This window comes from Ranitomeya variabilis, chromosome 8, assembly GCF_051348905.1.
Source record: "Ranitomeya variabilis isolate aRanVar5 chromosome 8, aRanVar5.hap1, whole genome shotgun sequence".
NCBI classification, from domain to species: domain Eukaryota; kingdom Metazoa; phylum Chordata; class Amphibia; order Anura; family Dendrobatidae; genus Ranitomeya; species Ranitomeya variabilis.
Window position 1 is genome coordinate 34397914 of NC_135239.1, and position 23394 is coordinate 34421307.

Sequence of the window (23394 nt, forward strand, 5' to 3'; positions counted from 1 at the left end):
CAATAGACCCAAAAACCAAAAGTAATATAAAAAATTAGCAAAAACAGTTTGTGTAAAGAATAAGAAAAAATTAGAAAAAACAAACTAAACAAAAAAAACTCAAAAATAGCTATATAGCCAACAGGCTGAAAACCCTTAATAGGGTATTCATATACAGTATACCATTTTTTGGGGTATAAAAAAGGGAAAATGTTAATGTCCCATTTATGCAAAACAGCTCAATTAGGGAGAACCACTCAGATCACAATAATACTGTCATAGACTTATCCCACTAAATTCATAGAGTGGAAACCCCAGTGCCACATCTGATAGTTACAGTGGCCTACCAATTTACCCAAAAACAAAAGTAATATAAAAAATTAGCAAAAAACTGTATGAAAAACATAGAAAAAAATAGAAAAAGCAAACTAAACAAAAAAACTAAAAAATAGTTTTGTAACCAACAGCCTGGAAGCCCTTGGTAGGGTAATAAGCTACAGCTTAGATAGACCAAGCCGTTGCACAACTCTTGGGGAATATGACAGATATCAGCTAGAAGAGTATATCCCAATATATTAAAACATAACCTTTACTTGTAATATTAAAACTGAACAAACAATATACAACCAAATAATAAAGTGCTCACGCCGAAAACTGTGCTCGAAGTAAAAAACTGGTTTGATCTCACCAATTGTGGACGAGGGATACCCACGTAGATGTATAGGGTGATCCCAGGGAGGGTCCAGACTGTAGGGTGATAGAAAGGGACAGGGACCTATGTCTAATCCCCTGTCGTGCCCCAGCAAAAACTCCTGTCCTTACAAGGACAGGCCCAGATGTGCCCTACTATGGACACCCCCCACCATGTATGATGTAGTCAACGCCTCCCGTCCCTACGCGTTACTTCACCAATAATGGAGATTCATCAGGGGAGTTTTTTTTTCCATGGCCAAAAAGGCCTAGACGTAGATTCAAAGGTCCATGAATAAAGTCCACTTAAGTATCCAAACACAGAGGGTATACGCAGTGGCTGTATACCATCCTAGAGATAGGCAATCCCATGTGGCAATCCGCCACAGTAAGTGAGTCAGCCCAGAGTGGCATCCGCTGTCTCCTTATAAATGTAATGAATATAAGGCCCCTCCCCGCCATGGGGATCTAAAACAACTAGTAACTGCCCCCATCCGGTTTCGGTGCTTACCGGATCATTTAGCGCTCCAACGCTGGAACGCACGCTGTCTCCCCATGTGCTCCAAGGTTGCCGGCCACTTCACCAGTGCGTCTCGCGCAACCGGAAGTGCCGACGCCATGTTGAATACCTCATTTCCGGTACGCCGCTGTTGTTGTGCGCTCCAGACATGGAACGCAAGTGGCTGTAAGCACCCGGGCGCATGAAGTGATGTAATTGTGTACACCAAGTTAGATACATCATTTTCAAAACGCCGCTGATGTTATGCGCTCCAGGTGTGGAACCAAAGCGGCTGCAGGTACCCAGGCGCATGGTGGTGATGTAGATTATATACATCAGACGTAATAAATTCGCTTTTATTGTATGCGTTTATACCACCTATCTATCGGGCGCTATGCGGTATCAAATGTATAAACAAATATAATTAGGAGCACCCTCACTCTGAAATGTCATTCAGACTATTCCACCCCATACATACATCTAACGGATAATAGAGGCATACAAGGCAGGCCATCTATAGAGATTTGGAAATACTCCATCTGTATGGCTGGAAGTGTCCAAGCCAGCTAATATACTATAAATATACACTTTTATATGTGAGGAAGTGTCCATACATAAACATAAAAAAGCACATTTCAAATAGTACTCATATCCGTCATATAGGAGGGGACAGTGCTATGGATATCACTGTTACAACAATATCCAGACACAAACATAAATAGCATATCTGAAATGCTGCATAGTAAAGGAGGGGAGAGGAGAGGGGATAGGCGGGGCAGGTAATACGCGGAGGGAAAAAGTAAATGGAGGAAAAGCCAAATATGTATGAAAAAATACTACACTCCATACCAGCAATAATGCCACATGTATCTCGAATTATAAAGTTTGTTCAGAGTAGCAAAAGTGCCCCTTATGCCTGGAAAGTACTACGGTGTAAAAACCAGATTCATAACCCACCGAAACCAGGAATATTAATGAAGAGAGGGGAACACTGGGCAGAGTGGTGACCCTGCATAAAGAATTGCAAAGGTTTTGTTTATTACAGCTGATTCCATGGACTGGAAGTCCAGACACTATTCGCGGAAATACATATAGATGTTCTCAATACAAGACAATAAAATAATATTTGGAGAGAAATATATAGGCCAGTGGGAAAAAAGAAAAATAGAAAAAGGGGGGGGGGGGGGAGAGGGGGAGAGGAACATAGACACCCCCAGAGGCCGGGTGGGGGATCAGGATAGCATATCCCTAGTGGCCAGATGAACCCCTTGGTAGGGTACTCAAACAGAATATACCTTTTTTGGGCAGACAGAGAGGGAAAATATTAATGTCCCATTTATGCACGAGACTCAGTTATGGGAAACCACTCAAATGACAGATTCATAGGAGTCCTTCAACAGCGCTGCGGATATCAGTCCAGCCACCGACAGACATCTCCATACAGGATAGCATCCCTTATAATACCCAACGCATTTCCCCCCCGTGGGAAAGCTGGGGGTTCATCAGGGGGTAATGACCGTCCAAATGATGCAAGGATGTCTGTCGGTGGCTGGACTGATATCCGCAGCGCTGTTGAAGGACTCCTATGAATCAGATGAGTAAAGCGCTTGATATGGCTTAATGACTACTTTAGCTGCATAGGATATGGCTATCTAAATGACTATTGGACTGATATCCGCAGCGTTATTGAAGGACTTCTATGAATCAGATGGGCCACACCCTCATTTCTTTTTTGTGTGAAAGCGCTTTATGTGGCTTAATAACTGTTTGAGCTGCATAGGATATGGCCATCTAAATGACTATATGATGCACTATATATATATATATATATCTCCTTGGGATAGGGTTTTTGCATTATACTCTGGGGTTTCCACTCTATGAAATGATTTTATCATAAATAGGAATTAGCCAGTGTATTAAGGTGGGCTTTTCGCATCTAGCTTTGGCTGACTTCACCACTGTGTGAGAATTTTGTATTGGCATTACTGTCATTTGAGTGGTTCCCCATATTAAGGGTTTTCAGCCTGTTGGCTATATAACTATTTTTGAGTTTTTTTGTTTAGTTTGTTTTTTCTAATTTTTTCTTATTCTTTACACAAACTATTTTTGCTAATTTTTTATAATACTTTTGGTTTTTGGGTCTATTGGTATCTGTGACACTACCTATTAGGGACTATAGGGAATTTGTAGGGCCAGTCTTCGTGGAGCGGGGGCGCCAACCGCAGAAACTTAGGGTGCCAACCTCCGCAAATAGGTAGTGGACAGGAGTAGGGTATTTGATAGGGGTCAGTTAGCCCCCCTGTTGGTTATTCATTTTCAATGTGTTGTCCTCAATTTTAGAACTCTGTGGTTTTAACTTTATATATTAAAAGTTATATTTTAGGAATCCTTGTGTTTTGGTTTGGTTTCATATGTACCAGCTTTGCCTGGAAAAGTCCACTGTCGTATGTGTGCCAAGTCCTCCCGTTTTCTTCCCTTACAGAAATTTTTTGGGGTTAGGAAGGATTGGGCACATTGTTTTCAACATGCGCAATCCTTTGTTATCTTGATAGATAAACGGTCTCTAGAGGTGTCAAGTAATGGTCTACTCCCCACTCCAGAAATAGCCCGAGATCGCTCTATACCATCGCGGCAAAATGCTGGGGAATGGGGTCTGTATTGTTACCAACCAAGACAAGAAAGCTGCAACTGGTTTAGGACTTTTCGTAACTCTCTCATCACAGTCGTGGCACAGCGCAGGTTGCAAAACGACCCTGTTCACCTCCAATTTTACAGCAGCATAGAGAGATCTTTGGCCCCATAACCAATCAGTGCCCCATACAAAAGGCATTTTTGCAAACTCTTCCAAAATGAGAGGATAATCCCAAACTTTTGGGAAATTTTTGAAAAATCTCCGGGGCACCATCTAATTCCCCAATAAATGAGAATGTCTAAAATGTATGTATGTATGTATGTATGTATGTATGTATGTGTGTGTGTGTATATCTATCTATCTATCTATCTATATATATATATATATATTTTCTCCATCTATCTATCTCTTGTGCGTTTACACAGAACTTTGGGGTCCAATTGTGCTGTTGAAGGGGTCCAGAATAGGACACGGCCACACATTCTCTATTCCGTGCTGCAAAATATGTTGCCATGATACAAATCAATAGTAAGTAAATCAAATAAGATGTAGTAATGTGATTTTCTGGACTTTTGGAAGATGAACAACACTAAACTAAAAGTCCTGAAATGCCAGGCATTCTCTGCTTCCAGCCGTCTGGTCACCAATAGACTATATAACAAGCAAAGGATATTAAGAAAAGCCATTAATAGCTGTACTACATAAAAGATTAAATGGGACCATTAAGGGCCACTTTATTTTCTTGCAAATTATAAGACGTCTTCGTGGGTACAAATAAACCACCATGTTCATAGTCATCCAGCAAATGTATTACTTCTTCTAGAAGGAATTTTAAAAGCAAAATCATACAAAATCATTTGGAAACAAACAAATTAAAAAATAAATTCACCCCCCACTATCACAAATGGGTTTCCAGCATATTCAAGTATCTGTGTCCAAGATGGATTATTAATAGGACCATATTAGATCTTATTCATGTCTGCAATTTAGTTCTTTGATCTAAAATCCTGTGCGGTTTACATCCATAACATGCCCGTATAGCAATGGTGTCTTATTTAAGGCTACATTCCCCATGATGAGATTTCGGTGAGTTTTTTATATTACAGATTTTCTGCACACATTAAGTAAAATAGGTTACTTGCATTAAAAACAAACAAAAAAAACTTAAAATGCACCAAAAACTTATCGTACTTCACACTTGAATACAGTTTTTTTTTTTGTTCAGAATGGTCACAATTTTTTTCAAACATAAAAAAAAAAAACCTTGTTTTTGCCCTAAACTTGATCAAAATTGTCATTTTTCTTTTTTCTCACATATATCTCGCATTGGTGGACTAACAGCTTGTGTAGTACCGGCTTGCAAGGTGGAAGCAAAACTGAATTTTGTTATCCTGAAAAAAGCAACAAAACCTACTTTTTGTAAGCAGCTTCTTTACTGCCAAGAGAGCAGAATTATTTTTGCCTGCAGAAAAATAAAAGTAAAAACAAAAAACAAAACAAAACTTATATACTTTATATATATATATATATATATATATATATACACACACACACACACACATACATACATACACAGTACAGACCAAAGGTTTGGACACCTTCTCATTTCAAGATTTTTCTGTATTTTCATGACTATGAAAATTGTACATTCACACTGAAGGCATCAAAACTATGAATTAACACATGTGGAATTATATACTTAACAAAAAAGCGTGAAACAACTGAAAATATGTCTTATATTCCAGGTTCGTCAAAGTAGCCACCTTTTGCTTTTATGACGGCTTTGCACACTCTTGGCATTCTCTTGATGAGCTACAAGAGGTTGGGGGTTTGGTGTGAAATTATGTCCAATTTGACTTTTTTTCCCTCCACAAAGGAAATGAATGTGTGTAACAAAACATGTGTAATTGGAATAATTTTCTGGGAGAAATACTTCAATTTCTGGAACAATTTCAAGGGTGCCAACACTTTAGGCCATGACTGTATATACAGTGGGTACGGAAAGTATTCAGACCCCTTTATATTTTTCACTCGGTTTCATTGCAGCCATTTGGTAAATTCAAAAAAGTTCATTTTTTTCTCATTAATGTACACTCTGCACCCCATCTTGACTGAAAAAAATAGAAATGTAGATTTTTTTGCAAATTTAATAAAAAAGAAAAATCACATGGTCATAAGTATTCAGACCCTTTGCTCAGACGCTCATATTTAAGTCACGTGCTGTCCATTTCCTTGTGATCCTCCTTGAGATGGATTTACTCCTTCATTGGAGGCCAGCTGTGTTTAATTAAAATGATAGGACTTGATTTGGAAAGGCACATACCTGTCTATATAAGACCTCACAGCTCACAGTGCATGTCAGACCAAATGAGAATCATGAGGTCAAAGGAACTGGCCAAGGAGCTCAGACACAGAATTGTGGCAAGGGCAAATAACTGGCCAAGGTTACAACAGAATTTCTGCAGTACTCAAGGTTCCTAAGAACACAGTGGCCTCCGTAATCCTTAAATGGAAGAAGTTTGGGACCACCAGAAGTCTTCCTAGAATAGGCTGTCCAGCCAAACTGAGCAATCGTGGGAGAAGAGCCTTGGTGAGAGACATAAAGAAGAACCCCAAGATCAGTATGACTGAGCTCCAGAGATGCAGTAGGGAGATGGGAGAAAGTTCCCCAAAGTCAATTATCACTGCAGCCCTCCACAAGTCAGGACTCCCAGACTATGAAGGACTCCCAGACTATGAGAAAAATGATTCTCTGGTCTGATGAGATGAAGATAGACCTTTTTAGCACTGCTCGTCACCTGCCCAATACCATCCCAACAGTGAAACATGGTGGTGGCAGCATCATGCTATGGGGGTGATTTTCAGCTGCAGGGACAGGACGACTGGTTGCCATTGAAGGAAACATGAATGCGGCCAAGAACAGAGATATCCTGGTTGAAAACCTCTTCCAGAGTGCTCTGGACCTCAGACTTGGCTGAAGGTTCACCTTCCAACAAGAAAATGACCCTAAGCCCACAGCTAAAATAACAAAGGAGTGGCTTCAGAACAACTCTGTGACCAATCTTGACTGGCCCAGCTAGAACTGAATGTGGCTGTCCACCAACGTTCACCACCATCCAACCTGACGGAACTGGAGAGGATCTGCAAGGAAGAATGGCAGACGATTCCCAAATCCAGGGGTGAATAACTTGTTGCATCATTACCAAGAAGACTGATGGCTGTACTAGCTCAAAAGGTGCTTCTACCCAATACTGAGCAAAGGGTGTGAAGACTTATGACCATGTGATATTTCAGTTTTTCTTTTTTTTGGGGTGCAGAGTGTACATTAATGAGGAAAAAAAATGAACTTTTATGAATTTACCAAATGGCTGCAATGGAACAAAGTGACAAATTTAAAGGGGTCTGAACACTTTCCGTACCCACTGTATATATCTCCTAATATAAAAAAGAAATCGACAAGTAATGCGAGAATGTTGCTGTGTTGTCAATACCAGATATAGCAATCCGTCATGTCTGATGGCAAAGTGATGAAGTTATACAGCCCATGTCATCAGGGAATCACAGCAAAAGCGGCAACTAACGATGATTAATTATGAATAGGTAATGGACGCCCCCCACATGAGGCCAGAGGTGAGCGTCTGGGTGACCTCGCAATGTTTATTATGTGCATGAATTAGTGAGCATTCATTAAAACCACAGAAGGGGCAAAATTGGGATATTCAGAACATTTTAGGACACAAAATCCAATCATTTCTTAACCAGTAAGAACAAAATCCCATCAGCTGTTAGGACACGCTGGGACTTGTAGTTTTGCAAAAAGGTTAGGGAACTTTTATCTACTCCGATTTTATTTATCTGATCACTAATTATTGTAAATGCACCATGTCTATAACTCAGCGATGCACAATTGGCCACCAACACAGCATCTTAGGATGCAATGCACTTCCTTGGCTCATAACCAGGCCAATTTTTTGTGTGTGAAGGCTTTTTTCTTCTTATTGGTACCATTTTTGAACACATAGAACATTTTGATAGGTTTTAGCATTTTTTGGGTGGGATTCAATGACCAAAAAAAGTCAGTGCCGGGGTTTGGTTTTTAACAAAGTTTATCGGAAGGCGGCGTTGAGAGCAGAAGAAGACGGCGACCATTAAGATTCTACTGCAGGTGGGGAACTAACCACGCTGGAGGTGAAAATAAAGAAAAATAGCCAGAGTTGGGTTTTAAATAGTCCTGCAGAGCCCCTTTAAGTTTCAGGTTGTTGTGATCTACTGCTTTTAAAGACGATGAGGTTGCTGTTCTCCGAGTCACAGCTTTTAAGTAGAGGTTTAGTTTATAAATCTACTGTAGATGTTTGGCCTCTGCTCAAAGTACACGTCAGGGTTAGAAATAAAACAGATCCTCATAAGATTGTTCAGCCAAGGCCACACTTACACGTGCAAGATTATAAATAGGAGCTACAAAAACAGCATCTCGCAGTCATCCTCGCCCTTTTTTGTGATCTGCAACTCCCATTGTAGGAGCCTAGATAGGGTCAAGGCCACCATCAGGGCATTACTACCCTTACTGGTGTATGGGGCCCGGTGAGCTGAAGCAAAGAGGGGGGCCCAGACATAGTCCGGGCCCCTCCCCTTTTTTTCTCACTGGTCCCCAGGGACAGGGATGGGTTGCGTTATATATCTTGGAGAAAGAAGCTTTCTTGAAGCTCCACGACCATTAAAACAGAATAGCAGAATGGCTTTGGGGAAACTCCCTCTGCGTTTTTAGTGACGTGATGATGACGACGACGACGACGTCTACAATATATATTTTTTAAATTAAATGGGTGTATAATGTTGAATAATGATGAATTGAGTGTGGTGGAGAGCACAGCATGATGAATTGAGGGTGGTGGAAGGAAAATGTTGCTGTATTGAAGAGGGGTGAGCAAATGCTTATGAACTGAAACTGGGGGGGGTAGAGAACAACAAATAATGAATTGAGGGAGGGATCCTGTTACTGTGCAAGGCATCACTATGTCACTTTTTTCATGATCATAGTGTAGAAGTTGGGAAAAGTGGGGAATGTGCTTTGGAAGCGCTTGCTCTAGGTAACTTATTTTCTGCAGAGACAATTCCTGGCTGGAAGAAGTGATGGCGGTCTGTGATGGATGAAGAAGAAAAGCGAAGATGAAGAACTTCAACTAGAGACATCACCAGTGAGTCAGTGTGTTACCTGTACACTTACAGTATACACTGTATACTATGTACAGGGCTCCTGTGTATAATGTCACTAGTGATCATTGTATTACCTGTACACTGACATTATATACAGCGCTCCTGTGTATAATGTTACTGGTGATCACTATTACCTGTGATCAGAATTAAAAAAAAAAAAGTCACATCTCTATATACAGGATCTAATCACAATAGGTAATGTCACAGCTCACCTCCTCTCCCTCCATTCACAGTGACCTTTACACGCTCATTAGATGCTTCAATAAAAGTTATTGTGGCCAATGTACATGTGAATTACAGGAAAGGCCAGGAAATTAGAAAAAAAAATCCCTAATGGCTGGTGTGGAGAGTGCAACTTTGTTTAGCAGAATAATCATCCACTCACCCAGATCTGTAGCTTCACTCGCTTATCGTTTCGATACACCGTCTTCACCTTGAAGTCAATTCCCACAGTACTGACGAAAGCCGACGTGAAGGTGTCATCCGCGTACCGGAACAGGAAGGAGGTTTTCCCCACGCTGCTGTTCCCTATGATCAGCAGTTTGAACATATAATCAAAATTCTGGTCCGAAGCGTCTCGATGTCCGTATTTAGGATCAGTTGCGGAGGCCATCTGCAACACAGAAACGGCAGGATTTAGCGCACTGGTCAACTTCAAAGGAGATCGTGAGGATCTGGTTAAGAAAGTTAGCGAGCATGCCAAGACCTTCCTGGGAGAGGGTGCAGCTCCACAGGTAAAGAGAGAGGAATGGAGAACACACCTTCCCAGTGGGTCTTCACCCAGTGACTCTCCAGCTGTTGTGAATGGACAGGTTTCAGTATGCAGTAAAGCTGTAGACTGTGGTGATGCTGGAACTTGTAGTCTTCCATCAGTCATAGATTACTATTTTTGTGGTGATGTGCAAATGGGAATCTTTTCCAAAGCTAAAGCAGATTGTTCATCATATTTCACAGTACATCAAGGGGGGGGGGGGGGGGGGAAAGCCAAGGCAGGGTGGCTGTATAATACCATCTTAAAAAGTTTACCTGTCTGATATTGAAATGAGCTAGATAAAAATGCTCATTTAGTATCAGAATAAAAGCAATGCTGATGATTTTCACAGTAAGTTCACCAGCCTCATCAGGACCACGATCTCTGTAATCAAGTATGCAGTTTGTATTGCGAAATCTGCCGATACATCCCCTGGTTCACACGCTGAGTATTCGGTGCTGATTTTACACTTTACAAATCTGCAGCATCTTTACAGAACCAGCAAAGTGGAGAAGTTTTAAATTAATTTCAAATTTTTTTAATTTTATTTTTAATTTTTAAATCCTTGACATGTCAATTTTTGTAGTGCAGATTTTACACATTAATTTTGTTGCATTTTATTATTTTTTGTGTCTCACATATTTCCAAAACACATAAAAAAAAAAAAAGGCATAAATAAGTGTGTAAAACCATCCAGAAACTTTACGGACTTCAATTTAGAAATCAGTGCATAAAATCCGCAGCAAATCCACAATGTGCGAGCCTAGCCTGCAGACCGCCCTCTAATAGGACCTGCTTTGGTTATACCCCCCTGGTTTTCACCCCAATACCACAGCATATAAATATGACTGAGAATTTGACCTTCTGATGAGAAAAGTGGTAAAACTTCAGCTGTCATGAAAAATACCGTAACTAAAATTCATCTATTTTAATGAGCTTTTTAAATTCACGATTCTTCATCTAACGACATTCATCAGCTCCGTGGAGCTTCCATCCATAATCAACAGCTAATTTACAGGACCTGATAATGAAGGATCAGTTAACCCCTTCCATGCAGAGCAAGCTTATAAGGATTACTATGGCTGTATTAAATGGAAAAAAAAAAAAAAGAAAAAAAATCAATATATATATTTTACACAAAAATTTCTTGCAGTGCCTCTCGATCAGAGGAGGCTAAAACGAGTTGACACAATTTGAGAGGGGCACATCTAAAACAAATACTAGGCAAAAGCTACAATAAAAACGGGTGGAGAAAGGACGCCTGCAGACTAAAGGCTCATTACCATCGCTGTGCTTGACATTCAGAGAGGTCACACAACTTCTCAGAAGGAGGCAATGAACCACTTAGAAATTTCAGCTTCAAGTCTATCTTAAAAGGAGTTGTCCAGTTTAGATCTATTTTAAACAGATGGGTCGGAGGACCTGATTCTGTGACACCTAAAGAGATTCACCCCCCCCCCCCCACCCCAAGAACAAAGTACACTTTAAGTCAATAGGTTTTGGAATAATAAAAGTTTCACAATTAGAAGAGTTTAAAAATAATGTTCCTATGCTGAGATAATGTTGTAAATGTGCCCCTGCTATGTACTGTGTAATGGTCGTGTCCGACCATGCAGGAACATAGTCTGATCATACCACAGCTCCTAGGCAGGGTGTGTGTGTGTGTGTGTGTGTGTGTGTGTGTGTGTGTGGACACAAACGATTATACAGACAGGACAGAATGGGATCACAGATACCAACATATTCAGTTCTAGGCAGTTTATAATTTTTTTTTTTTTACGTATTCACATTAGTGATGAGCGAGCATGCTCATGTGCTAACAGAGTGTCTTCAGCATGCGCACAAAAAGAAAAAAAAATGGGGGGGGGGGGGGGTTTGTTGGGCTGGATAACCCATGTGCCTGTCATTACGATCCTCCTGAGAAAGTCTCTTTATGTGGATCGCCTGACGTGTGCTGGATTATCCCCTTTCCTTCATATCAATAGTTTAATCTTGCACAGATTTTGCATTGATGATCAGTAACTTAACAAAAATAAAATATAAAAAACACATAATGGCATGAAAGGTTCTTTTGGTCAATGAGCTGTTTGGGCTTCAGCAAACTGTGCTTCAGTGCAGGTGATCATTTGATGTATTTGGAAAATACCTTCCAATTCCAGGCCCGGAGGGGGAGCTCAAAACCCTGTTTTAAGGCAGCTTCCCTCAATAAAGGTCCTGGTTTGGAGGCGTAGTGAGCTCAGTTTTATAGTAGGAGTCAGTGTGCGAGGACAGACAGAAGTGGAGTACAGAGGAAAGTGAGAGCTCCAGGAGGCCACTAGCAAGCCTCTGAAGAGCCATAGAGCAAGGAGCCGGGAACCGGGAGCCCGAGGCTCACGTGGACTTTATGACATGGAGCAGAACTGGAGGGCATTGCATTACCAAAACTCTGCCCACAATTACCTGTGGCACAGCAGCGCTCAAAAGCACGGAGTCATCAAGAACGGACCCCACAACACACGGCTTGAGCTGCCTGCCATACAGGTACCTGTCCTAGGACAGCAGAACGATTAAAGACCTTGTTGAGACACTTAGTGGCAGCAGTGACTTAGAAACAGAGAGCGCAGAATGGTAGGCTCCCACCTGACTTACCCAGGGGAACGTGCTTGTCTCTGGACTGCCTGGACTTCTCTGCCTGTCCTGTGGTCTGGTGCCCTGGACTGTGGCTGCTGAAACCAACAGTAAACAAGGTAAAGAGACTGCAATCCTGTGTCCTCATTCTTCTCTGCACCTCTCGCCATTCTACCACCTTCACACTGGGAAGCCCTGGGGATCTACTTCACCTGTGGGAAGGTCAGTGGCCAGTGTCTGAACCTCGTTCCCCTGGCCCTGGAGTGGCCAGTGTCTGAACCTCGCCCCCCGGACGCCGGAGTGGTCAGTGCCTGAACCTCGTCCCCCTGGTTCTGGAGTGGCCAGTGCCTGAACCTCGTCCCCCTGGTTCTGGAGTGGCCAGTGCCTGAACCTCGTCCCCCTGGTTCTGGAGTGGCCAGTGCCTGAACCTCGTCCCATGGTCTGTGTGCGGCCAAACCCTGACCCAGCATCCTAGCGTGTCTGAACTGAGCCTGAATCTGTGTCAGTAACCGGTCTGTAGAGGAGCTAGAACTTATTAATCTGAACAGAGATCTAGCCCTAATCAGTGTCAGCGTACCTGACACCAGGGGTCAGCAGCTGCAGTACCGGGCTCTGCCCAGGAGTGGTCCCTGGCGGCTACCTGCAGCCCAGTCTGTCTCCACCATCAGGAGCTCCAGTGAACACCACGTAACCACTTAGCTACTCCCCTTCCTGTGCAGCTCCGGCCTTGTGGCACACTGGGTTCACAAATCCACATGCACCACCGTTGGGCGTAACAACCTGAATGGTGATAGGTCAGACAAATGTGTAAATAAAAACACACAACACACCACAAAGCACAGGCTCAAGGGTTCACTCAGCAATTTATCTCTCCGAATAACAAAAGGATTGGAAGTCCGAAGTCAGACACATTGGATCGTTCTCTCCCCTGACACAGTCTGCTGGGGGAAGAGTTTGAGGGCGGCTGCCATACACTGACTGTTTGCCTACCCCAACTATATTGGCAGCCTTGGCTGATGTTACTCTAAGGTGTACCACGGACTTTAGAGGGGAACTGTCAAATAGAAAATGCGGTCTAATCGGAATGTTATAGAGCAGGAAACACTTGAATTCTAACTCATATAAATCTATGCTTTTTAATCAAGTGGGCGGTCCTAACCAGTGACTGAAAGCTAGTTTTCAAACTAGGTGAAAAGTGGCTATTTTTTTAAAAAAAACTTATTTAAAAAATAATGTATATAAGCCACAAATATTAGGGATATGGCATGTGTTTAGTGCACTCAATATGCAAATTGTTATAGTATCTAATAATGGGGCGTGGCTCCCAGGATCCTCTGGGGTGTGACTTTCGGTTGATCTCCATTATTATCTTGTGGTCACTGTCCGCTTGGTATAAGACCATAAAAATATAAAATGGAAAAATAAATAAATAAAAGCAAAATTCGAAAGTGATCAGAAAATTTTCAGAGGAAACCCTCTACCCAAAAAGGATTTCCAAACTAGCAGAGAGAAAAAAAAAAAAAAAAAACAACTTCAAAACTTGGACTACAAAATGACAGTCTCATTCATTGGCAAAGACCAAAATATAAGAAAGTAAGACCTTGTAACACGGTAAATTCTGCGCTCAGCTGCCCGCAATGTCATCCGAAGCTTTTCCAAACCATGCAATTAACAAATAAATATTTCATCTGGAAACAAGTACATCGCCTCTATTTCTGTGTTTTCGTTCCTCTTACGTCACCACTTAAAGGTCACTCATCTAGGCTGAAAAATGAGTCCATATATTCCAGTAGTCATGCCAATGATACCAGCTGCGGACGTTGGCTTCATCATCCCGCACCAGTAGACTTCTCACTTGTGCATCATTCACATGCATTTTTGTGAACTTCTCACAAAGAAGGAAACTGCTCTAAGCTTCGTGTCATATGTGAGCGGTAACTTGAGAAATAAGAGGGGCGAGCGAACTGCTGAATGTGAGATGCGGTGCAATACAAAAGGGATGTTGTGAAACTGTATGGGAAATACACAAGAGATAACCAGCTGCTTACTGTGCAACGTACAGCAGCCAAGAAATCGAGAATTGCTGCCTTAGTTGCAGAGGTTATTGCATCCATTTATCTTGGGGAGAAGAAAAAAGTGCACCAAAATTATGCAAGATACATTTAATACTATTCCGCACCAGAAAGAATGACTTGTGTGAACCACGAGCACTGTTTTTTGCTTTTTCTCTGTGTTATTTATTAGACCGATATGCACCAATTTATGGTCTAATAAAAGTAAATAAATTATCGAATTTTACTGTGTTGTCTACTATATGCCCCCCCCCAAAAAAAAAAACAAAACAAAAAACAAAACACCTCACTCCAAAGTGGCGACCATTAGGAGACTCCCTTTTGACCAACTTGTTGTCCACTGCCTGTTGTCGAGTGTAATCCATCTAGCAGCAGAGATGCCAAGAGAGATAGTAGGAAAAAAATGGGTAGCGGCCATAGACATAAAGGAGAGCACTTTAAGTCCAGGACAGGCAAATTATTGGATAATAGAAGGCACAATACATGCTATGGAAGGAAGTTCCAGGACCTTCAGTACTGGCAGAATGCTCGTGAACAGGAAAAGAATAATCTAAATAGCATGGATTGCAATTTACAGACCTGGAGAATCAGGACAGTTCTTATTTAGACTGCGGAATGGTTTGCACACCAAATGCAGTTTTAATGTGTTGCGAAGGGTGGGGGAGAAGGAAGCAATATTTTTCTATAGATTTCACTCCCTTTCCACCCCTACCCCCCATTGGTATGTATTAAAATACTTACCGATCATTGCCTTGTACCATTCTGGCCATCTCCTGCATTATGACATGGCCACCGATAACCCTAGCGAGATCACACAGCGTCTTCAGCATGACCTTTAAGTCACTTTCCCAATAAAATCCTACGAGAGTCTTGAGGAACTTCTCATAACCCAACATTGAGAAAGTGACTTGATCTGCGCAGATCTCATCAATATCCTCTTATATTGCAGAGGAGTCTTTGGCACCAGACACCAGTCCATGTGCCACCGCCACCTCTGCAGCCACGTCAGCGACGTCTCTGCACGCTTGAAAATCAGACATCTAATAGCGCATATTCTTGATTGGCGGTCCATCCCCCCCACCATTTACATACAAATTGATATTGAGGATACTTAGAGAAACCATGTAGAATTTCCATCCCTTTCCTGATTAAGTGGAGCAACTGCTGCTGATCTGGGTCTTATCTATGATTTTTTACTTATGGCTTGTGACCAGTAAGGAGCGGCCGGGTTTATGTCACCTAATGATCATGTGCTCTCATGTACACTGCTCAAAAAAATAAAGGGAGCACTTAAACAACAGAATGTAACTCCAAGTAAATCAAACTTCTGTGAAATCAAACTGTCCACTTTGATTGTCAATCAGTGTTGCCTCCTATTTCACATGCTGTTGTCCAAATGGAATAGACAACAGATGGAAATTATTGGCAATCATCAAGACACCCTCAATAAAGGAGTGGTTCTGCAGGTGGGGACCACAGACCACATCTCAGTACCAATGCTTTCTGGCTGATGTTTTGGTCACTTTTGAATGTTGGCTGTGCTTTCACACTTGTGGTAGCATGAGACGGACTCTACAACCCACACAAGTGGCTCAGGTAGTGCAGCTCATCCAGGATGGCACATCAATGCGAGCTGTGGCAAGGTTTGCTGTGTCTGTCAGCGTAGTGTCCAGAAGCTGGAGGTGCTACCAGGAGACAGGGCAGTACACCAGATGTGCAGGGGGCCGTAGGAGGGCAACAACCCAGCAGCAGGACCGCTACCTCAACCTTTGTGCAAGGAGGAACAGGAGGAGCACTGCCAGAGCCCTGCAAAATTACCTCCAGCAGGCCACAAATGGGCATGTGTCTGCACAAATGGTTAGAAACCGACTCCATGAGGATGGTCTGAGTACCCAACGTTCACAGATGGAGGTTGTGCTCACAGCCCAACACTGCACTTGGCATTTGCCACAGAAAACCAGGATTGGCAAATTTGCCACTGTTGCCCTGTGCTCCTCACAGATGAGAGCAGGTTCACACTGAGCACGTGACAGACGTGACAGAGTCTGGAGACGCCATGGAGAGCGATCTGCCTGCAATATCCTTCAGCATGACCAGTTTGGCAGTGGATCAGTAATGGTGTGGGGTGGAATTTCTTTAGAGAGCCGCACAGCCTGCCATGTGCTCGCCAGAGGTAGCCTGACTGCCATTAGGTACCGAGATGACATTCTCAGACTCCTTGTGAGACCATATGCTGGTGAGGTTGGCCCTGGGTTCCTCCTAATGCAGGACAATGCCAGACCTCATGTGGCTGGAGTGTGTCAGCAGTTCCTGCAAGATGAAGGCATTGAAGCCCGACCGTTGAACACATCTGGGACATCATGTCTCGCATCATCCACCAACGTCATGTTGCACCACAAACTGTCCAGGAGTTGGTGGATGCTTTAGTCCAGGTCTGGGAGGAGATCCCCCAGGAGACCATCCGCCTCCTCATCAGGAGCATGCCCAGGCGTTGTACAGTAGGGAGGTCATACATGCACGTGGAGGCCACACACACTACTGAGCATCATTTCCTTGTTTTGAGGCATTTCCACTGAAGTTGGATCAGCCTGTAATTTGATGTTTCACTTTGATTTTGAGTATCGTTCAAAATCCAGGCCTCCATTGGTTAATACATTTGATTTCCATTGAAAGTTTGTGTGATTTTGTTGTCAGCACATTCAACTTTGTACAGAACAAAATATTCAATGAGAATATTTCATTCATTCAGATCTAGGATGTGTTATTTGAGTGTTCCCTTTATTTTTTTTTGAGCAGTGTATTTTAGTGTTGAGGGCAGCATTAGCTAAAGGGAAACATCTTGGGGGTCCAAGAATGACAAACCAAAACTGACTAGGATGTGATCCTTCGTGCTACTTGCCCTATACTGCACCTGGGTGGTCTCGCCTTCTCCATTAATGCCAAGATGTATACATTTTACACATGAGCAGTTTTCTTTGCTCATGGACTGGAAGGCAGAAAAAGTCATTAGGAAGCGCTCACAATTACAGTATATCGGATACACAGAAAGTAGGGCTATAATTTGCAAAGTAAAAATAATAATTTGGAGGTTTGTTTTTCCTGATACAGACCTCTAAATTGGCTTATAGACTAAGAAATATTTGGGTTTTCTAGGTCTTGGGTAACTAAAATCAGATTAGTGGAGGGCCAAACACCCAGAACCCCTACCGATCAACTTGAGTGGAGACCACATAAAAAAAAATAAACAATGGAGTTTGTTCTTATTTACTTCAATAGGAGCAGATTGGCAGAACCTGGTAACTGCCATCTATCCACCTCCGGAGCAGATAACATACGGTCGGTGTGGATTCTGGGGGTCAGACCACTTCCAATCTGACATCTCCTTAGGTTAGAGTTAGGCTACGTTCATATTTGCGTTGTTGTGTGTTGCGTCGGCGACGCAACGCACAACGCATGCAAAACGCATTGTTTTGTGACGCATGCGTCCTTTTTTTGCTTGATTTTGGACGCGCAAAAAATGCAACTTGCTGCGTCCTCTGCGCCCTGACGCGTGCGCCGCAGTGACGCATGCGTCACAAAACGCAAGTGCAACGCATGTCCATGCGCCCCCATGTTAAATATAGGGGCGCATGACGCATGCGTCGCCGCAGCGGTGCCCGACGCTGCGTCGCACAACGCTAATGTGAACGTAGCCAAAGGTCATTAATATCAAATATGTTACTAATGAACAACCCCATTAAAGTGCACCTGCCCTATGTTTTGGGATTCTAAACCACAATCATCATGTCATCCATACGCAACATGTTTTTTGTTTTTTTTCTTACAACAGCTATTAATAATTTGCAAGACTATTTCCAGTTTACCATGTTACAGAATTGCAACGTGTTCATAGAAAATGGCTCCTATAATGTTTTTTTTTTGCTTTCTTAATGCATCCATACACTTGAATGCACTGGTGGACACAGACAGAAAAGGGCCCCTGTGCACGAACAATATATGCTCATATATTTGCCCAAGAATGCATCGGCTTTGGAGATAGAAATTGGCTCGCTTACCTCTTGGGCACCAATGATATGTCCGCCCCTGCTTGAATGGGTGAGACTGATCCAATTTACAGGAGAAACTAGTGGATGCGGTGATTTAAAAAAAAATTAAGTAAAAATTTTAACATTCAAGTTTTGTTATTGGGGTGGAGTTGGCGTAAAATAAAATGCTGATCCGCAGTTCATCATTGATTAATTGGTCTGAGTGCTTATCCCACGAGAAGTGAAGAATGTGCGATTACTTGGATGATCCTTAGAACAAGGGTCCCAAAGTCTAATATGTAGCCGGAGTGCACATTCACTTCCATGGTACAGAGAGAGACGGCCATGTAGAAGTGTAGCATGCTAACCACCTCTCTATTCCAAGGTGAACTTGGGACTTCCATTCTATGTTTTCATTGGGGGTCCAGTGTATAAGTATATATAGTAGAAAGACCCCTTTTAGATGCTGCTGATGGTGCAGATAGGGTGCCTGGTGGTCCCGAGTCTCTGCAAGCCATGCTTTATATTGACAAAAAAAAAAAAAAAAAAAGTGTATTTTTTTAAAGATATCATCTGAAATAGACGCAAAGCCTGTGTGGTCCAGATCTGCATCATGGCACCCAATGGACCGTAAAGGTTTTTGTTTCCCAATTGATTCTAAGGCTACGTTCACATTTGTGTTGCGTCGGGCGCAGGTTCGGCGACGCATAGCGACGCATGCGTCATGCGCCCCTATATTTAACATGGGGGGTGCATGGACATGCGTTGTCTTGCGTTTTGTGACGCATGCGTCATTTTTGGCGCAAGCGTCAGGGCGCAGAGGACGCTGCATGATGCAGTTTTTTTGCCCAAAAATCATGCCAAAAGTGGACGCATGCGTCACAAAACAATGCGTTTTGCATGCGTTGCGTCGCCGATGCAACGCCCAACAACGCAGATGTGAATGTAGCCTAACATACATCATCAATAAAAAGAAAAACTCCATTCTCCATCGCTCGGAGAGTTAAATGTATCCGGTCTTAGGAGCAAACAGCCAGTGCCTCGGTCCTATGACCACAAGGCCAGATAAAGCTATAGAATAGCCGCTTACCGAGCAACAGACTAAAAGGTAAATCCAGTTCTATAGACACCAGATGGGAGGATGAAAAACTCGCCAGCTAATCACCTGCAGGAAGTGAAAAGCGTAAAATAGGACGGTGCAGAGTCACAATGGAACAAAGCACGCGCAAAGCAAGGCAAACACATTTATCAGAGTCTGCTGTGTACACACGGCAAGGTTTAATAAGTAAAGGGCTTCAGATGATATATAAATACCTCTAAGACTGGAGCACAAGGTGGTTTGGGTTATTTATTGGAAACGGTGAAAAAACGAAAAAAACTCTGCACGTCACCGTCATTCCAAAAACTGGAAAGGATCCTAATTTACGCTCCAGCTATCGCCCAAACTCATTCCTTAACGTTGACATTAAAATGAATTAATTAATCACAGACAGACTAAACCCTCTTCTTCCGAAGCTCATACACCCAGATCAGGTGGGCTTTGTTCCTGGCAGGGAGGTCCGGGACAACACCATAAAATTCAGCGTAGCTTTATTCTTTGTTTGGTCCTCTGGTTGCCCCAGAATAAAATCTTAACATACTAACCAGATCTAGGGATATGGGTGGTACAGGAATGCCAGATTGGCGTAGATACTACTGTCGAGTTCTTGACACGATCCACTGCTCGTCCTCCAAACTTTGGGTCGCAATCGCTCAAGACATTTACCCATTCTCCATTCTGTCGTTGAAAAGTTTGGGGAATATGTAACCAAGGCTAGGCTGGGAATCACAGTTCAGAGTGAGCTTGCACCTAAAGAACTAGTACCAGATTATGTATAAGGCACCATAGAAAAGGTCACAGCTGCATAAGCGTTCCAGGTTATCCCTTACAAAATCATTCTCTAGTGAGATGGGACCTTAAATGCAGCAACGGGATCTTGGAAGATGCAGTAGTGCATAGTGTGCATTGGTGAGCATGTGTATAAGCTATAACTCCCATGGTATTAATGAGATGGACCCCGGCCTGCCGCCTCTATGCACGTTTCGCCTGTCTTCATCAGGCGACAGATGCTCTGGTGACACCTTCATTTCAAATGTTCCCCAATATCTCTCCCCTATAATGTAACACTAGGTCCTCAAAGTTGAAATAGACGTTGAGGTTTAGTGAGGTCCTTAACGGGTTGTCCATGGGCAAAAATTATGGTGTATATCTGGGTTGCAGAACTTACTAATATAGTTGTATTATGAATACTGCGCCATCATCACCATTATTGGTCCCATTGCCCAGGAAGGTTTGCTTATGTATTTTTTCCAGTATAACAGAGAGCCCCCCAATCTTCCTACCGGATTTTTGCCAATCGGTAAAGAGGCGGGCAGTCTGCCTCAATTCATTAGCCAAGCCAGCCTCCTTCCATATGCATAGCCAAATAGGGAGCTGGCTGGACTAAAACGGAGCCAGATAGACCCCCTTCATCACGTCACTCTCTAATAGGGTCTGAAGATCTTGGCTGTGTTAGCTCTGAGAATCATTCAATTAAAATTGTACCTTGAGGAGAACCTTTATTTTTTTGGACATTTAAGATATATCCGGAAGTTTGCATCGATCTTCAGAGTAGGGCTCTCCTTCTAATGGAGACACGGTTGCGCCTGCCCGACAGTTATTTTTTTAATTTATTTTTTTAACTCCCATGCAAAACCACCTCTTTATTCCTATAATTGCAAAACAGAATGCCACTCATAAAATGGATGAGGGTCCCTCACCTACAACGTCAGACACTGATCAATGTCCGAAGTGGAGCACTGACACATCCCTCCGTATGTGTGTACAGCAAAGAGACCCGTCACCATAGGTGAACCAGGAGGGACCTGCATTTTGGACTTGTCACCTTGTCCGTGGCAAGAACTTTAGTAAAACACCGCCATTTAGGACGCAGGAGCCGGTCTCAGATTCCTGATGTCCATCGAACTGGGCAGCATAAAGTGACTGACAAGTTCCCTTTAAATTAAAAGGGAACTACCGCCATCCCTATTTAAATTGAAGGGTTCCGTACTGCAATACGTCAGATCAAACCGTTCCCATAACCTATTTTCCATTTAGCCAACATCCGGCCAATCACAAGCACTGAACAGTTGGGTCCCCAGCGGGGCGCTGCATGCAGGGACATCCGGATTACACAGGAATAGAGAAACACTTCTGCATCAATGATTTACTCCTCTGTACCTGTAATGGCCGTGATCCCGAGGCATTGATGGCGCTACCCAAGACTGCGTTCACACATCCCAGTGCGGACTTGTTTTTCCCCCTCTCTCGGACAGCCCACGACCCTTCATTCATCCACACACTGATCAGTTATAAAATCAGATCTGGGTGTCTCCAGTCTGCGAGTCTCTGAGCATTTCGTATTTTCATTTATTTTAGATCAGACCCAGCTGTTAAAGTCTGAGAATCTGAAGCGGAAACAATTTACACTTCAGAATTCCATACGTTTATTTTAACTGATACATTGGAAAAAGTCCATAAATTAAAATAAAGGGAAAAAAAATATTTTTTAACAAAACACTTTTACGCGGATATAAAAATAGACCCGGATGAGTCTTAGGCTAGGTGCACACCACCGTATTGTATCTCAGCCGAGAGAATCTAGGAGATTATGCAAATCACACTCTGATGACAGTTTGATCCAATTTTTTGGGATGAGGAGAAGATTGGAAAAAAAAAAAAGAAAACCAGACACCATCTTTTTCATTTTGCTTGACAGTGAAAATCGAACTGCACTCATATGTCATCCGAGTGCAGTCGGATGTTTTACACGGACTCACATGGCCGAGTGCGATCTGATAATTGGATCAAACTTGGACATGCTGCGATTTTTTTTTTTATCTGAAGATAAATAAATCCGACATGTGCACAGCCCCATGGAATTAAATCGATCCATCAAAATGACGGATAGCTCTCGTCCAATTGTTACAGTCGCCTGCACGAGCCCTCGGTGTGTGACCCCTTTAAGAAGCGAAGTCACATAACGCATCTGATCATTAGACCATGTTCCGCTTCCATCAGGAACCTGACAAAATGATACAATATCAAGGTCCATGATACACTATCATACAGTAGGACATCACAATCTATAGGATTATTGCACAGTCCCCATCAGACAGTGTTCACATTACGGTGTCATTAACCCATCGTCACCCTGCAGACGGCGAGGGAGCGACAGTGCAGAACCCAGGTGCCAGCAAAAGTAAATATGAGGCAATTTCCTTAGAGGTTACATACAAGCTGATCTCAAGGGAGGAGAGGGGTGAGAAACATAGGAAACAGCAGCATTAATAAATGTATCATGGACCTGGAGCACAAAGACCAGAAGTGCAAAGAGTGCAATGCATCACTAGGACTGCAGATCTGAAGAGCCTGGTGTAGCACTACAAGTCCCAGCCAGCTATTGGCATGCTGCTGAGACTCTTCAATGCCACCTATGCCAGAAATGAAAGAATAGCTGAAAAGTCAGAAGTTCCTTACCTCTGTCTGCTGTGAGGCACCTGCTATTAACCCCTCACTCTCTGGCTTTCTTGGTGTGCCCTCCTTTCTCCTGCTGCCTCTCAGCGCTCAGCTCTGGCCATTGTCTCCTACACAACTTTCCATTCTCCCTCCCTGATTAAATCCCCTCCACTGACAATCATCAGCTCAGGTTTAAAAGGACCAAACACTTCTGGGCGTGGCCAGCTGTCATGACGTCAGAAGGGTGTGTCCAAGAACCAAGTCTGCATCCCAGAGAGGAGAGCATGCATTAACCCCTTGGTTACCACATGCTGTGATGATGACTCATGCTGGCAAAAAAAAAAAAAGACAAACGCATAGAACAGCATGGGAGTAAAAAGAAGTGAAA

The 23394-nt window shown here is 42.8% G+C and overlaps 1 protein-coding gene across 1 annotated transcript in view; it reads right to left on the reverse strand.

The window, feature by feature from the left end:
- Window positions 1–23176, reverse strand: part of RAB3B (RAB3B, member RAS oncogene family) — a 73171-nt gene extending 49995 nt beyond the window's left edge. Inside the window, exons 1-2 of the mRNA XM_077278143.1 lie at window positions 23028–23176; window positions 9400–9627 (exon numbers count right to left, since the gene is read on the reverse strand). Coding sequence (XP_077134258.1) covers window positions 9400–9627 — 228 coding nt within the window. The 5' untranslated portion in view covers window positions 23028–23176. The remainder of the gene's footprint in view (window positions 1–9399; window positions 9628–23027) is intronic.
- Window positions 23177–23394: the final 218 nt, after the last annotated feature.